At 40.1% G+C, this 17192-nt stretch overlaps 1 protein-coding gene across 1 annotated transcript in view; it reads right to left on the bottom strand.

Annotated features, from left to right (window-relative positions):
• The window catches only part of lingo1b (leucine rich repeat and Ig domain containing 1b), a 21664-nt gene extending 4472 nt beyond the window's left edge, over nucleotides 1-17192 (bottom strand). Inside the window, exon 1 of the mRNA XM_034877931.1 lies at nucleotides 16790-17192. Coding sequence (XP_034733822.1) covers nucleotides 16790-16801 — 12 coding nt within the window. The 5' untranslated portion in view covers nucleotides 16802-17192. The remainder of the gene's footprint in view (nucleotides 1-16789) is intronic.

Genomic DNA, 17192 nt, shown 5'->3' on the forward strand with positions numbered 1-17192 from the left:
GATAGATAGATAGATATAAAATATCTATATATATATATCTATTTTCAAAGTCAATTGCAATCCAAATGTAGCATTTATCTGCACGTTTATTCAGTTATATAAGCTTCTTCTTGAATCAGATTTATTATGGTGACTTTCCTCACAAGTAATGATGTCAGCCAATCAATAACAGGGTTTGGTCACACAATGTAACCACCCTGCTGTGCTTCTGACTCAGTATGCTGGAAACAATTACTGCCAATATCAGTGGCACACTGTCTTCGCTTATACAAACTGATTTTAATTGGCAGCCAGAAATGCCATGTTATATCTTTAAATGGCTCCCTGAAATACTTGCAAACTTAACACAACCCATGCCACCGCTGAGCTGGTTACCTTGCAGTGACATAAAAATTGCCACCGAGCGGAGATAAATGGACAGAGGGATTGTTGGAGGACTTAAAACCCCCTTTTTTTGATTTTGACTCTCATGCAATGGAAGTCACATCTATGTCAAGGAAGATACATTACACTGTGATTTGTTTTCTTTTATCTAACAAGTAATACATCTGTAATGCTTTACAATAGGGGAGTTCAATTCCACATTTACATAAACTTATTCAACAAAGTAATGAAATGTATCTTAAATTCCATTATGAGAGGATACTACTTTCTTTAGTCTCTTTCGGAATAATCGTGTTGTCATATGTAGGAGCTGAATAGGCACTATTTATTCGATCTGTAACTCATTCACTACAAGAGTTTTTTGTTAAGAGCGTAATTATCAGCGTAGTGCCTTTTTAAAACCTCTTTGGCTGTCCACCACGCTTTTGTAGTGTTCAAAAAATATTAGACTTGATAGGAAAGATTAGACTGAGTCCGCTTTTATTGCAACACAAATTAAACCTCACTCCTGGTGAATTACTGTAAAGGCATGGGACCAAAGCAGCCTGGATTGTGGTCTCAATATTTTTTAGTGGAACAGTCATTTCAGCTTTTATTTTCTCTTCCTCCAGCACTGCTTATTTCAGTTGGCTGCATATGTCAGACGCGTCGGCCGTCAGTCCAGTGTGTATAGAACATTGTTAAAAGCGGACTGTCAGAAGGAAAGCTTACGTGTCTGTCATTAGCTCCTTTGTGACCTCCCTGTCTGGCAGTCTCTTGCTAATTACATGAATTTGCAGACGGATAGCATGTAGACTCACCCAATGGATGGTGAGATACTTCCCAAAGCAGACAAGCACATGTTTATCTCTGAGCCATTGTGACAGACGTTAAATCTTCCAGTGAAATGAAATATTACTAAGATACTCGATGCAGAAAACGGGTGACACGTTTATCTGGTTGACACAAAATGTGATTTTTATCTTGTCAAGTCAGGCATATGAACGTAGATGAGGCTCACTGATGTCCTTGCTAATCGAAAAACAAGCTGATGCAAATGCGGTGGTGATTTCCTTGGCGAGTAGCATGCATGATTTATGATTCAGAGCATAGTAAGGGCAGGGGTGCTATCTGTGTAATCTGGCCTCACAGCTCAGATCTGCTCAATATTTCACCACTTTGTTTGGACCTTGACTTGAAATTCGGAAAAAGGATAGTGGCAAATGAGCTCTCAGTTGCTGCCTTTTTATAAACACCATCTTTTAGTCTTTGCAGGTTTAGAGTGGGGTTCAAAGTGTTTCTTTGAGTTAATCTTTCTGATGGTATTGTACAGGGGAGGAATATGAGTGGCCAAGTCTTTTCAATCCCGTCCTTTTATGACTGCTTGCATTTTCTCCATGGCCCTCTCACCCTGTCAGACTTCTCTCAAAAGCTTGTCGCAGCTCACCATTAGTCTCTAGTTGTCTTGACTTTCTGCATCTCCGCTCTTATGATGCCATGTGGTTTAATGCAGGGCAAACCGAAGAGAGTGGTGCACTGCTAATGGGTCACTGAATTTCTGCATTCAGACAAATGAGCTATACGCATCAGTGCATACATGTCCTTCGGTTGTTTTCAATTAAGTACGTTTGTTGTGCAGCATAATGATGGGCTATTGGGATATTTACATTAATCTGGGGAAATGGGAAGAGGCTATTGAACCCTTTTTATGTACAGGAGGTAGACAAATAACATAAGTAGGTCATATCAAGCGCTGTCAGTATTTGCAAACCAGTTAGCGTTATTTTTCAGTTCTCTGTAAACTGTAGCCTACACTGTGTTTGTCCACCATGTCCCTGTTAGATATTTTCAGCTTGTGACAGCTGTCATGAATCATCATTGCAGCTTGAGTTCTATTATTGTAATTAGGATTAGGTTACATCTGAGTTGAGCTCATTTTTTTCAAAAAGATCTAACTTTCTTTTATTTCAACCCTTTTCACGTGAGCATTAAATCTTTTGGAAACACCATGTAGTGATGTGAAATAAGTTGCAATGTCTTTGTGGACAACATTTTTGTTCTTAGCTTACAGTAAGGCTGTCAATATTGGCCAAAAAAGGGCAAACCACCACAACATACTTAACAACTTGTATATTTATTTCAACATGTCTTTTAAATGATCTATAGAACCACACATTACCAAATGAAAAAATGTCCCATACTGTAAAACATAAACACTTAAAGACTCTCCCAGGAGAAAGGACATGACGCAGATTTTAACACCGTCACGTTGCTGGTTCGTTATTTGCTCATAAACGGGCTATAGCTTAAACTTGGTGTTGGCCCCGGCTGACGTTCCAGCATCTTGTCATGTCTCTAATTATACATTTTATTTTCATAAGCTTTTTCTTTCACCCTTGAATGTCAACCTCATGATTTGTTGACAGCCTTTTTTTATACTACAGTATGTATCACAAAACTTGATATCTTCGAGATTTAAACGATCTACATTGTATCTTGTGGATCTCACAGATGTTTTCCTGAATGTCCCCTCTGGGGCTCAATAAAGGCTTATCTCATCAATAAAGGCTCATCTTCTCAATAAAGGCTTATCTTTAATTCATGTTTATGACTGATAATGAATGATTACGCTCTGTAGACAACTTCTTGCTTCTGTTTTCTTCATGACGGTTGTAAACAATTGATCATTATCAACTCTCTTATACATAGCATGTATTTGAGTGGCAAACATTTCCCAAACAGCTTATTATTCTGAATGTTTTAGAGGATGAAACAAAAAAGAAAGCTACAGCTACAAAGAAACAAGTAAATATACTGTCTGTAGGGTTTAAGAGCTCCAATTTGCTTTCACTGGTGCGTTTGTGTACACATTTAAAGCAAACATTTTAAACATAAAAAATATGTGACAATGTTTGTGGGAAGTCAGTAGGTCTCTTTTAGGAAACTGTTCTGCAGTATTTGATATCTAAGAGCAAACATGTTCAGGGCTTTTGGTGCATGCTTTAATTCAATTTAATCAAATAAAAAGTTTCCATCTTATATCTTATCTTATAATTCACTTCAAAAGTAGATTTTAACATTATCACATTTGGCCTGGAAATATTTAGAAGCCAAATCTCTAGCATATGCTGATCTATTTATACACCAGTTTTAATATACCAAAGGAATGCTATAACAAATATACAATGACCTGCAATAATATTATGTTACAATACATCACTGGTTTAACATGGGTGCTTAAAATCGGCATTGCCAGCTAATCTACATCATCCAGAGGAATGATCACAGTGTTTCCTCAGATTTTCTAGTAGTTTCCCCTGATGGCAAAATGTGTGCCGCCATGGCATAAGAAATGGGGTGGCAGTGGGTCAGTCCGTTGTCGATTGGTTTCCGTTGGGTTGGAAACCGGAGCGTCGTTGGATCAAGTCCCCATTTGGACCAAAGTACGGAGTGTGGACTGGCAGTTGGAGAGATGCCAGTTCACGTCCTGGGCACTGCCAAGGTGCTCTTGAGTAAGGCACAGAACCCCCCCTCAGCCGCTCAGGGCGCTGGTCCAGCACTGGCAGCACACTCACTCTCCATTAGTGCATGATAGGTCCTGAGCAAGTGTGTATATTTCTGGCCTGTGTGTATTGTGTAATAATATTGTCTAATTGTAATTTCCCGTAGGAAATTGGGCCCGTCCAGTGTAGCTCCACATACTGTTGTGTTGATGAAGTTTACTGTCAAAACGTCACTTTCTTCCAAGTCGACTACTAAATGAACAGCTTCCCCAAAAACATCACCGCGGTGGGTCCGTTCTAATTGGGCAACATTCAACTTGTCAGCTCATCGTCCTGACATCAATCACCTGGGATCATTAAACGGTAAGTGTGAGTCAGTGTAATGTAACGTTAATTGGAAATAGTCTATAGATGTAGTCAGTTGGGTTTTGGGTTCCCCATGTAGAATTTCTTGTTAAATTAATTTTGTGGACCTACTGTGGATGTTAAGCGCCCTGTTTTCTCAAAAAATACTGTTCAATCACAACTGAAAATACGCTTCATTGTGTATGAAGAGAGGTGAAAAAATATATTTTTGTGTCGCATCAAAGTGTCAGTTCCGTTTCATACGTAAAACATTTGGCGGCAGGGTGGGTAGGGGGGGTTGTTGTTGTTCTGAGAAATCTTCCCCCACTGCTAAAAAAAATCCTTAGGGAAACACTGGAGCTGTCTGATGAGAAACAAATCCCCCAAGGAAACGCAAGATAAAGGGGACACTGCACATCCACCATGCCAGGATCAAATGCTTAGAGAAGGACAAATGGTTCAATGCATGGGAACTACTCGTGTTGAAATGCAGAAACACACCTGCATGGGGTCAGCAAACGCCCGATCTTTCTTTTTCACAGCCATATCCTCTAGGAAGCAGGGCTCTCAGCCACAAAGGCCCACACTTTTGCCTCAGAAGTAACTGCACAGAACATACCCACACCCATACTTATTTTGGAAGGAAATGGTTTCAAGAGAGATTGGAGACCGGATAATCGTAGTGATCATTGTGAATGATTCAGAGCTTCATTTTGAAGGAATAGTTAATGCAAATATGAAAATGTTTGGCAATATTTAATTACCTGTGTCAGTTTCTTTGCCTATAATGCACAGTAAATTATCATACTGCAGTTGTCTGACAGCCTACTGCAAAACAAACTTACTGAAAACACCTCATGCCCCATAATCCACTCACCCATAGGGTGCTTATCCGACACATTCAGGCAGATACGGACGCTTTCATCAGCATTCATGCTGGATAGTTTTCAGTTTGACAGGTGACATTGTGGATTAATGGACTCGAAAAAGCCAGGGGACACGGAGTAGTTGATCATAGGAGCCTGTTTTCTATCTAAACATCACTGTGGTTAATGAAACTGAAAACAACAGTCTCCTTTAGGCTGTCCATTTGAGTCTGTCTATCTCAAAGTACCTTCACTGCACTATGACCTGTTATCAGGAATAATGGCTGGTAGTGGTGGATGCTGGCCAAGAAGGTTGTATGCTTTTTTTTTAAAGTAATACTTCTTTAAACCCAAATCAAATACAAACAAAAACTTGTAGTGCCACCACATGAAAAGCAGTTTTTCAAATTGCATATAAATACATATTTCCTCTGCCTGGTATTTCATCGTACTTAATGTCAGATTTAAAGAGTGATTAAGATTGCAGACTGTGTATGCACCTCCGCAGGATCAGCGCTATGTATCCTTGTGTGAGACACTCACCTCATCATGACCTGATTAGCGGTAGGTCATCATTGGCTGCAACATTTAGTTAGACAACTTAAGTGCCCAGGTCAGCTGACATCAGTAATTTCAACATTAAGTCTGTTTCACAAAAGGCATTTGTTTTAGGCCTTTTTACCACTACTGACTTTCTCTTAAGCAAGGCCCTTAACTCCAACCTCCATGCAAAAGAGAGGCTTCCTTTCAGTGAAACTCCCCTTAAAAAACAAAACTTTTACTTCAAAACAATCCGTCTACTGTGAAAAGCAACAACACCACCGATGCACATACCATGCCATGCAAAGACTCTAAAGCCATACGTTTAAAATTTCTAATCCTTTAATCTTTGAGAACAATCATTAACTTAAGTAGTAAAGTACTTTAGCATCTCAAACCAAAAAAACTGGAGTGCTATCAAAAAATGTTTTTAAAAGAAATTAAGTCTCTTAGCAAACAAAGTTGCTGTTTGGAGTCGAATGCTGGAGGCATGTGTGTGTGTGTGTGGGGGGGGGGGGACAAAGGGGAAATCCTAAGTAACAAGAGTTCTGAGCTGACACATCACGCTGATGGCTACTGCTGAAACATGGGTGTCAGCCATGCATGAAAAGCTTTTAACTACACTCAGAACTCTAAGTGCCTCATAGTCCTAATTATATGTTGAATGTATGTCAACGTAATGATAAGCATCCGTCTTTTTATATTTGACACAAATGATCAATTTTGGAACTGTTGACCTCATGCTTAGATGGCTTGTTTCTATACATAAACTATTCTAAAAATAATTACACTGTCCCAATGTGTTGAACTTTGACTGAATGCTGGCAGGCAATTTGAGTAGGCTCATCCTGATTGGTGGGGTTAGACCTCTAGTTTCATCAGAAAGCTGCAACTGTGTGCATGGTAACCACCTGGTAACCATTATTATAGCATTTATGTTGTGATGTAAGATTAAATACTAAATGTAGGTTTATCATGACATCAATCATTTCTTAAAATCAAGACGATTAAGATCGTTTGGAGTTTGGCAGTTTTAAATCTTTGATCAAACGTAAAGGTTGTTCCTTTAAAGAGCGAGATTGAGAGGGGCTTGATGTCGGGAATCAGGATTTTCACGGTTTAACTTGGGGGGGTTGGATTTAGAAGCATTGTGATCTTTGTCGGATTAAATTCTTAGGTTCTAAGGTTATTATAGCTTTTCATTTTTCATTTTTATTTTGGTTTCAGTTTGACTTTTTGTATTCAAATTCAGGTTAGTTTAAGGTTTTAAAGCGGGATTGCTTTATTTATTTTTTTGAAAAGTTATATATTTTTTTGTATTATGGGTAATTTGTCAAGGGCAATATTCTAATAGGGTCAGAAAAAGTGTTACATAATAACTCAACAACGTATATGTATGATGTATTCAACAATAACACCAGTACATACGATGAGCACAAAGGTGTAAACAGTCAAAACAGGACGCCGCGTTAAGTGCAAAATGTGTGAGTGACGTGTTCCAAGAGACAAACCTAAACAGACTGAAGATGACAGACAGGAAAAGGTTTTTTAACTTTGGTTCAAGTGAAGTGGTGAACTTTTTCTCAACTTTCAGTTTTGTAGACATCCCAGTATAAATCCACATATTAACACACGTTCCCCCCCCCCCCGCTTTTGATGTTCCTGCGTATTTACTAACCAGCCATCAGGTCGCCGGTGAAAGCCAGCCTGTAGTGTTCTCTGTCCTGCGGTCTCCGTCCTGCTGCTGGCCCTACGTATCCATACATCCATGCCCTACGCCGGGGTTAGCTTCTGTGTATACGATTATAACGTTGGCCCACACTAAAATAGTTTTCATATCCTAACATGTGTTGAAAATGAGAAACCCCTCACATGACGCCATGTATTGATAGATTCAAACAGTTTTGCAGGAGAACGGTGCTCATTTAGAGGTTACCCACTGCTAATTCCGCCATCCCGGTCCATAATATCCTCTCCCCTCTCTGGCCCTCATTTAGGAAACGTGCGTATGACCTAAGACAGGCGTACAACAGGCGCACACAAATTCCTACGCATGGTATTTATCAATTTTAACGTTAGCGTAGGCTGTGAAAAAATCTCACCTCTGGTCTGAACTTGTGTACGCAAGCTTTAAAGTCAACTACATAATATATGTAGTGCTGGAGCCGCTGACCCGATGCCCAGAAAGCAGCGTCCAGCACAGCCCCAACTGGGGGCTATACAAAGGAGACAGGAAATAGATATTTAATACAGGAAACATGATGGTGCACAACATTTTTATTCTTCAGGTTTTTGTTTGTAAAGTGTCGTTAATGGCTACAAGTGAGCGATTCCTTTCTGTCATTGACCAACATATTTTGGCTTGTTTTTACAGCGCCTCTGCTGTCAGGTGACAAGGTTGGGGTGGTGGTCCAGCATGGGGGGGCGAGGGACATCCACTCTCCCTCACAGCTCACAGTTGCCTGGCCTGGCAGAGGAGTAAATTAAACGCAGCATAAATTCTGCTACTGTGTTTGTTTTAACATAGGTACACCTACATGTAGGCCTAAGAGATTGCAATGTATGCCTGTTTATTGCTTTTAGTACTACTACTATACATATGTCGAGGATGTATAAATTAATAAACTCCAGCAGGAGTCCGATTTAATACATCAGTGATCTCTTTCTATTCCACATTCTTCCTACAGTCTAATACCAGTTTTTAGGCTGCAAAATAAGACACACACCACTGGAAATTAAACTGAGATGTCAGGATTTCAAACTCCACCTTTGAAAAGTGTTGCTTCTTAGCCGGATTACGTCTGGCCATGTCGTAATGTGTAGTCAGAATTAAACATTTGATATTTAAGTAACGATTATTTCCAGCCGTTGTAATTATCAATGTACGATCATTCTTATGCTCTGATTAGTGGGATACGAACCTTTCATGAATCCCACGTGAAGCCTGTCCTAAGATGATTTCTGCGCTGGGTTCTACAACAGGTTGATAGATGAGGGCCAGTGTTGTTGTGTGATCCGCTGATCAGCGATATAAGCTCTCCCCCAGAAGCCCGGCCCAGGTACAAGACTAGACTGCATCCACCGGCTGTCCTCGGCATTCCCCACCAACATTATATCAGATTGCAAGTATTGTTAGTTTTTTTTACCTCACACCACAATAACATCTGGCAAAATAATCTTTAGAATCATCAAAAATCTGGGCTTTCTAAAGATTGTCGTGAGGGGAGAATAAGGCCCAAAATTAGCTTTATTCTTGTGTTGTGTGTACCCTGCATAAGGTGAAGGAAAACAGACTCACAACAACACATTGAAAACATTTCAAATTCTAAATGAGCTTTTTAAGATTGTATTGTCTATGGGTCTTTGTATTAACAATAAACTGTTTTTGTTTTCAAATTAAAGCTGCTATTAGTCATTTTGAGCTAGAGACTCGGAAAGATATCAAAACAAAGCCATAGCTCTGAAATACTGAGACGTTATTTTTTTAAATTAATGTACGGACAGTTTGCTCAACCATGTGAGAAATGGTCCCGTTATCACCTTCGTTTTAGCTTTGTCTAACGTATAATAATGTATACTTTATTAAATTACACTCTCTTGTTGTTACACACAGGCATGAATTACACACACATGCTCAGTACCTATACATGCATTAAATGGAGAGATGTCAGAGTGAGGGGTCTGCCCATTGAAAGGCACCCTGAGCAGTTTGGGGTGTGAGGCCCTGCTCAAGAACACCTTGGCAGTGCCCATGAGGTGAACTGGCACCTCTCCAGCTACCTGTGCACCACCATACTTTTGGTCTGTGTGTGGACTTGAACCAGCGACTCTCTGGTTCCCAACCCAACTGCCTACGGTCTGAGCTACTGCCCCCCCTAAAACAACTCCTGAAAAAGACTCTGTTTTTTTAGATGTTCAACCGCCTTTACCAGACACTCAACTTTTCAAAAGATACTGGCTTCTACTCAACTCTTTCACACTGGGCAGGTAGCATACAATCAGATTACTGTGGGAGCTTTCAAGAAGCTTTGGAGCTGGGGCCTGTTGCACGAAAGTAGAATGAAGATATCCAGGATAGGTGAAAAAGCACAGCTTGACTAAGTGTGATCTGCTCATCGCGGCTTAATCACACGTTTGCCGAGGCAGGAAGAACCGGTGAAGCTACGTCGAGCCAGGTGTAGATAGCCGGGATAAGTGCACGTTCACGGCTTTCTCAAATAGACCACGGTATCGATCACAGATTTACTGATGCAGAGATGGAGAAGACGCATGCTCCATATGATTCACCCAATGAGCTAATGGACAGTAACGAGAAGGTGAAGCAAATAATATGCAAAAAGGGAAATACGGCTGTTATCAAACGGGGAGAAAAAGCCCAACAGACTGTAGCGGACCATCTGAATGCGTAAGAAATTTAAAATATCTACTTAGCCTACTAGTCATTCCACATTTTTATAAAGTTGTATGCTACACTGTTTTAATATCTTTAAATATGCTTTTTTTATGTGTTGGTTTTAATGTTCCTCTGGAAATGTATTCACAGCGCGAGAACATGTTTTACAACCATATGCACAAATCCCTATAAGCTATGTCTAATTCTAAATATCTTTCTACAATTACTGTTCATAAAGAACAATCAGAACGGGACATCAACTAGAAAGAAGTGCCTTCTACACACTGTAAGCATATATGCAAAACAATGTACTGTTCATGTTTTTTTTTTTTTATTCTTCTCCCAAGCTCGAAGCGTCAGAACCAAAATAAAAAGATTAAGAAGCATTGTGGTGTCCCCGGTGTAAAGAATGTACACTATACGTATGTAGGCCAGAACATTGGTCCAGTGATGTGAGACTAATTGAGGTTATGAAACCAAAGTAAGCTATTATAAAAAACATTGGGCCTGCACATTAAGGACTAACACAAACTATCCTTTATAAGAGAAGGACACGCAACAAGAAAATGAAATCACTAATGTACTGCTCTCTAACCAGTCTGCCATTGATATCATCTGGGAAGATAGCTGCATTGTCCCAAGAAATCTCCAGAGCGTCCTTTTATAAACCTGAAGCTGAGACCACGGACGCCGCGCTGCTCATCTCTAATTTTACAGAGAGCGTGGAAACTGAAGCGATGCCCAGTGGCCACTGCCGGCAGGCCGGACACCAGGCAGCCGGACGGTCTTGCTAAGAACTTGCGATGTATAATTATTATCAGACCGGCCCTGGCCGCCTCGAAACATTACCAGCCCACTGGGAAAAGTCCCGACTGTCCCATTTGCCACTCAGCATCGGGGTGCCCGAGCAACCATTTCTAACCATCTAAACAACTGCTAGTGGGTTTAAATCAAACTCATGACATGTAATAGAAATAAAGTAGAACACATTCAGAAGACAACGGAATAACTGTTAAACACGTTTATTTGGGATCAGAGCTGCAGCTGATTTAACACATGAGACTCTAGGATTAATCCTAGCCTGACTGTTAGCCTGCTCTGGACCAGGCTAGCCACAAAGAATAAATCTCCATGGTTACTTGGCTAGGTTTAATTCAACCTGCTTTTGTGCAACCAAGTCAAAGCTAAATTAATCCAGGATAACTTAAAGATCCCGGCTTAATCCCTTCTCCTGGTTTTGTGCAGCAGGCCCACAGGTGAAGCTGCCCACGGTTTCACGTGAGTGCCATGAGAGCCATAGGGACAACCAGACGGGCTGGTGAACAAAAACAATTAGAAAGAGGCTGAAAGCAGCTCAGAGCGGCACACTGGGCTATTCATTATCGAGATCAGCAGTGCTAATAACCCTTTTACACAGTTATTTGATATAGTGTTGCTATGAAGAATATTGCTTAATGGAGTTTTAATTTGCAGTCCAAGAACGTTTTTTATTTTACATCATGTTACATTATTGATTATAAAGAGATCTAATTAAAGACGATGAGATAGTTTCATCCTTTCAAATTCATCAACAAGAAAAGTCATATCGAAGACAAGGGATGTTGAAATGGCTCAATCATCCTGTTCCTCATAAAAATATTGGAAAACCAGTACCTGGAATTAACCTTGAAGTATAATTAACCTGTTATACGGTATTACCATGCAGATCTACTTTTTGCTTCATTGACAAAGTCTAATAGTAATACTAAGAGGCTCCTTTCTTCATTAACATCCATTCCTCTTGAAAGTCAAGTAGGATAAGCTGGAAATTACACAAACCGTTAGCCCCTACTCACCATCAGGGAATATAAGATGTGTTGGACTGGAATTGAAAAGAAAGGGCTAAACTCCACGCTAAAGGCAATTTTACCTCCAACAAGCCTCTTACAGGCCGTTGAACGCACATTAGGAGATGTTGAGAGATTTTCACACCAAAATCACTCAGGCAATAATCACCGGCGACAGTACAAATATGAAGTAAAGTGCCTTGGTGTTTTTTGCCCATACAAGGCAACCTGCACCATTAATTGGAGTAGGATGTACAAATTACTTTCTACATATTCTTTGTCGGTTTCTTTGAAGGAACGCATCAGCCTTGGTGTTGATGTAGAAAGTCTTTTAAAGTTTTGAGAATACAGAAAGACGACGGGCATAATTCATCAGGCCTTTTCTTTTCAAATGAAAGAAACCAGGCCACTAGTGTCAATGACATTATTAATACACGCCAAACAAAAGGACGAGATGAAGAGACAGACAAGAGAGACTCTTTGCAAGATATCCACAGTGATCAGGTCACTGTACAGTATTTTTCGGGCTCTGGTATGTTGGAGCTTGAATCCAGCAAGGAACATGAACATGAGGCAACCTCAATCATCCATACCAGCCCCTGACTCATGTTTTGCATAAAGCTGTTATAATTAATGCTGTGCCCGATTTTAAAAACATGCCTGTTTTGGAATGTGCCAGTTCCTTCTCCAGTGCATTGCTGCTTCCAGCATTCCAGAGACATGCTCATCCAAACAACTTCACACTCAACATTGTGCTTCCTTGGGTCCTAAGCAATACACCTGCTATGGCATAGCTGTGTCATATATGCAAGGCTATAGATTTATTGTTTCACTATAAAAAATATTGAATGTTACTATTCTAACTCATTTTACCCCGAAATAACTCACAGAAGAACCCCCAAAGCCCCAAAATGTGCAACTCAACTGTATGCTACTAACTTACTGTGTACTTGAGAAGAAAGCATTTTTCTACTTTAATTCACTGACAGAGAAATGTTACTAGTTATGATGCAGATTCAGATTTTTACTCAGAATACAACAATTAAAATATGCTGCATTAGGCTGATGTACATTAAACCATCCAGCATTATTGGAGTTCAAAGCACCACCTTGAACAGTTGTGAAGTACATTTAAGTACATTGGGCTGATATTGCCTCTTTCAATCTTGACTCATTGTCTGCCTTCTGCTTAGAAGTGGTGAAGTTACAGGTCATAGTACCTTCATAATATAGTTTCTGGTTTTTGTTTGATATCCAGTTTTGGCAAACATTGTTGTTGGCTTCATGAAATCTATTGAAAACACTGGGCTTATGTTTGGTATCTTGTGTCGGCAATGAACAAAGTTTAGCTTAGTCTTGAGTTGCCTTGTGAATTTAAGTTGGACTTTTGTTGTGACTGGTATCAGGTAGAAGTGAAGCTGTAGTTATATCCTTCCAATGTTAATATTGGAGCAAATAATAGTGTGTTGGCTGTATTGGATCACGCTGGTTGAGATTACAGAGCCTCTGTGTTGTTGTTTTTTTATTTTATTTCTTTATTAATGTCAGTTGTCCTTAGTAAATAGCGCATGTGAGCTTGAAGGGCCAACTTGGCTTGTTTATTTTACATGATTGTATTTGTCACCCTAAACATTCCGCCAAACCCTGTTAAAAAAAACTCATGAAAAAAACTAGTTGCTTGATACTTTTATATGGGGAAAAATGAGAAAAAAGAAATAGTTGAATATGGTATATCCAGCAGCAAAAGGGCTGTTTATTCACACAAATGCATGTTCATACAAAGTCCACAGTGGCTTCCTATGGTCACCTAGGCTGTGCTGTGTGTAACGTCTTAGTTGTTGTTCTTTTGCGCATGTGGCTGTCATGTGGGTCATATGTTCCAGACCGATAGCTGGAAGGACAGATTGACAGACTGAGACTTCTTCCTTTTTTTATAGATGAAATTAGAAAGGCTGCTGCAGAGCAGCAGGTCTATGACCTTCTGAATACATCAGTCTGTCACCTCGACACCCAGCAGACACTGTACACACACGTGGTCTAGCAGTCTTCACCACATTAATTCTCACCATTTCCTTTTCAAGGTGGCTGATGTTACCCATAATGTGGCAGCATCTGGATTCCAGATGGATCTTATTTCAGAGAATGCCTTAATTGTAACACCCTAGATGTTTTCTGGCTACTTTATAGACTGCTCCTTTCTGGGGCATCACAAATGAACTGTTATGTGCAGGAGTGCCATCATTTTAGGTGTAAATAAAATGGACTATAATTGGAAGAACACAAAAGGAAACATGAGAAAAATAAGCCAGAAGAGACCAAAGGCTTCAGATGCAGGTGACATCATTAATTCTCTATCATTTGTTACTTACATAAGGCTTAATGAACTCAACCGAAAAGGAACACGGGAACAAAAGCGTCTGCTTCCATTTAAATATAGTTATTTATGTCTCCCTTGAATTAACCCACAAATGTTGCTGATTGTAACGTTCGCCAACATGTGATTTGTCAGCTTGACTATTATTCCATTTGAACTGGGAAGAAAACTTAAATCCTGCTGTAAGCACATTATCTTGGCTTTGATGATACCCATTCGATCCCACTGTGAGAAAATTGGCTATTGTTCAGTGATATGTATTCCGCTATGTCACAGAATATTAAGCATATGACAGCATGGAACAAAGCACTGGGAAAAAACAAACCGCAGCACTGCTTTGATTGTGCCTAGATGTTGTGTTTGTTTGGACTGATACAGAACAGGCTCCATTGGTTTTTATATTGTGTGGGTGTGAATTATTTTACTGGTATTATGATTGTATTACTAGCACTGGTGAAAAGATCAGACACAACTAAGAGTTGCTGGAATCGTAATATAATAGCTCACTAAGAACCTTTTTAGCTGTGTGTGTGTGTGTGTGTGTGTTTGTATGTATTTAAGTATATAGGTACAAATCTAACTCTGGATCCTTTATATTCCACAAGCTTCCTTTGCTTTAATGTTTATAGATATTGCAAATGTAGCATGGATTGTTGCATGCACACACCCAACTTTTATGTTGTTGTTGTTGTTCTGGGGCCCAGTGAGCTGTTGTGTTCCTCATACAGGTACCCAAACAATAGGCATTTGAACGAAATGCATCTCATAGTATGTTTGCCATTTTACCCGTTAGGCTTCTCATCTTTGCAGCTACCCTGTTCTGTCCTGACTCTTTGGTTTCCCTCTGTGTTTCACAACCTGCAAGTTCACCATTTTGGTTTGGTTTCCTCTCATCAGCGGTGATTCTAGCCACAGCAGGCAGCTGTTTTCAGTAAAAGAAAATGACGAAGTTGGTGTCTAGCTGAAGAACATAAAGTAGGATTTAATAGCTAAAGAGACATATTCAGGAGTTGATAAAAAACAAAAACAGAGCTAAAAAGAGTGAATATTGGGTTTATATTTATTGTGAGAAGTAATGATTGCAATTTAATGATTATGATGTTACAGTATATGCTGAATGTGGGACTAGGTTACATTTTGCATGAAACCTGCCACATCTTTACACAGGTTAATATGTCAGTTTTTCTTTAACAGCATAAATCGATGCAAAAAATATTTTGGTGATTCTAAATTGTATTCAATTTTATATATTGTGTAATGGGAATTGTATACTCTACAGTCTTGATATACTGCCGTAATATGCGCATAAATGGCGCATAAGTTGTATAATTAACAACTTGTGCTGATTTTACATGTACACACACTGGGAAACGTATAGCCATGCAAACGAAGCAAACTGAACAAAGATACTGACAACTGGTGGGTCGTTGAGAAACGGTTTGCCCAGTAACAATAAAATAGTTTCATTCACTCCTGTTTACCAGATGTAATCAGAAATTCCTAAACATGCCTCGCTTATTGCAATCCGTTGCAATAAAAACATTACATTGAGTGCTTTGAAGCGATAAACATATGCACACAGCGACGCACATTAATAACTACAAACAAAGACTTTCTAATAAGCTGTCATAACCTGATTACAGGAGCCCAATTAAGTACTTTGTCTAGCTCAGAAAGCCTTGACGTGAGGAGCAGACCCTTCACTCAGACTGTCAGGGGTCTGTGGCTTGCAGAGGTTGTTACTGCACTGGAAAACCGAGAGGAAGAGTCCCCTCATTGTGGTCTGCCTGCTGGGGCATTGATTATAAAAGCCATGATTAAAGAAATACAAATATAACAAGCATTAGAAAATCAAACTATGAGAGATTGATTATTTGGCCTGCATAAATACTCATTGGGCATCTTTCCCCTTCACCACCACTGCCACCTATCCTAACTTAACCTGTGGCAAATCAAACACCTGCAGAGGATCACTCATACCCACTGGAATTGGCCAACAGCAAAAAGCTGCTGAAAACGAATGAGTAAGTGTGAGTCTGGTATGAGTTTACTGGCATTTGAAGGAACACAAATGTTATTCAGGAAAGATTGGGAAGCAGCAACGACCACCCTGGCAAATCATTCAGGGAGAAACGCAAAACGGACACTCTGCTGCTCAGCCTCACACCTTTTAGCTGTGTTATGAAAAAGGTAGGACATAGGTGTGTTTGCATGCATCCATGCACATGCAAAACATTCACAGTACCCATTTTTATACATACACCTTGAACAACTATCTAAGCTACATTCTCTACATTCAGATGTTACACACATACGTGTGTTCCAATCACAGCACAAACCCAGATTGCATAGCACACAGCAAAATGAAACCCATCTGGATGACAAAGCACAAATAAGATCTGAAGCCCTCCTCAGTGAATAATACTCTCTCTTTCCATCCCTTCCATTTGCCCACGATACACAATTTTATTCTAGACATTAATTTGCTCCCTGGCGATCCCCTGGCCCCACCACTGCACCATAATAAATCTGATCCAATGCCTCAGTGCTCAAACCTACCAGAGAGACAGAGTACTTACCAGGACTGTCATGCAGAGAATTCTAATTCAGGCAGCTCCATGTTGCCAAGGAAATTCAAAATGCCTCCAAAAGCATGGAGACAGGGATGCAGGATTCAAGACAGCCTGTATTCAAATGGGAAAGGGGGATCTACACAGCGGTGAGAATCCCTTGTCGGAGGGGCATTTGAGAAATGCCTCCGTTCTCTCCAGATGCGCTAAATCCGGCAGCACTGATAGGCTGACATGTAAACACACAGGCGGCTCGACTGGCTCACACACACTCACATACATGCTGCACCTAGCAGAGACAGAGAGGGAAGAGGGAGGGGCAGCTGATGAGAGAGGTGGAAGGAGGAGCTGCAGTGTACTGGGAGAACGAGGGGCACAGAGCCCAGGCTGCAAGGGGAGTTGAGAAGAAATG

This window comes from Etheostoma cragini, chromosome 1 (genome assembly GCF_013103735.1).
Source record: "Etheostoma cragini isolate CJK2018 chromosome 1, CSU_Ecrag_1.0, whole genome shotgun sequence".
Taxonomy (NCBI): Eukaryota; Metazoa; Chordata; class Actinopteri; order Perciformes; family Percidae; genus Etheostoma; species Etheostoma cragini.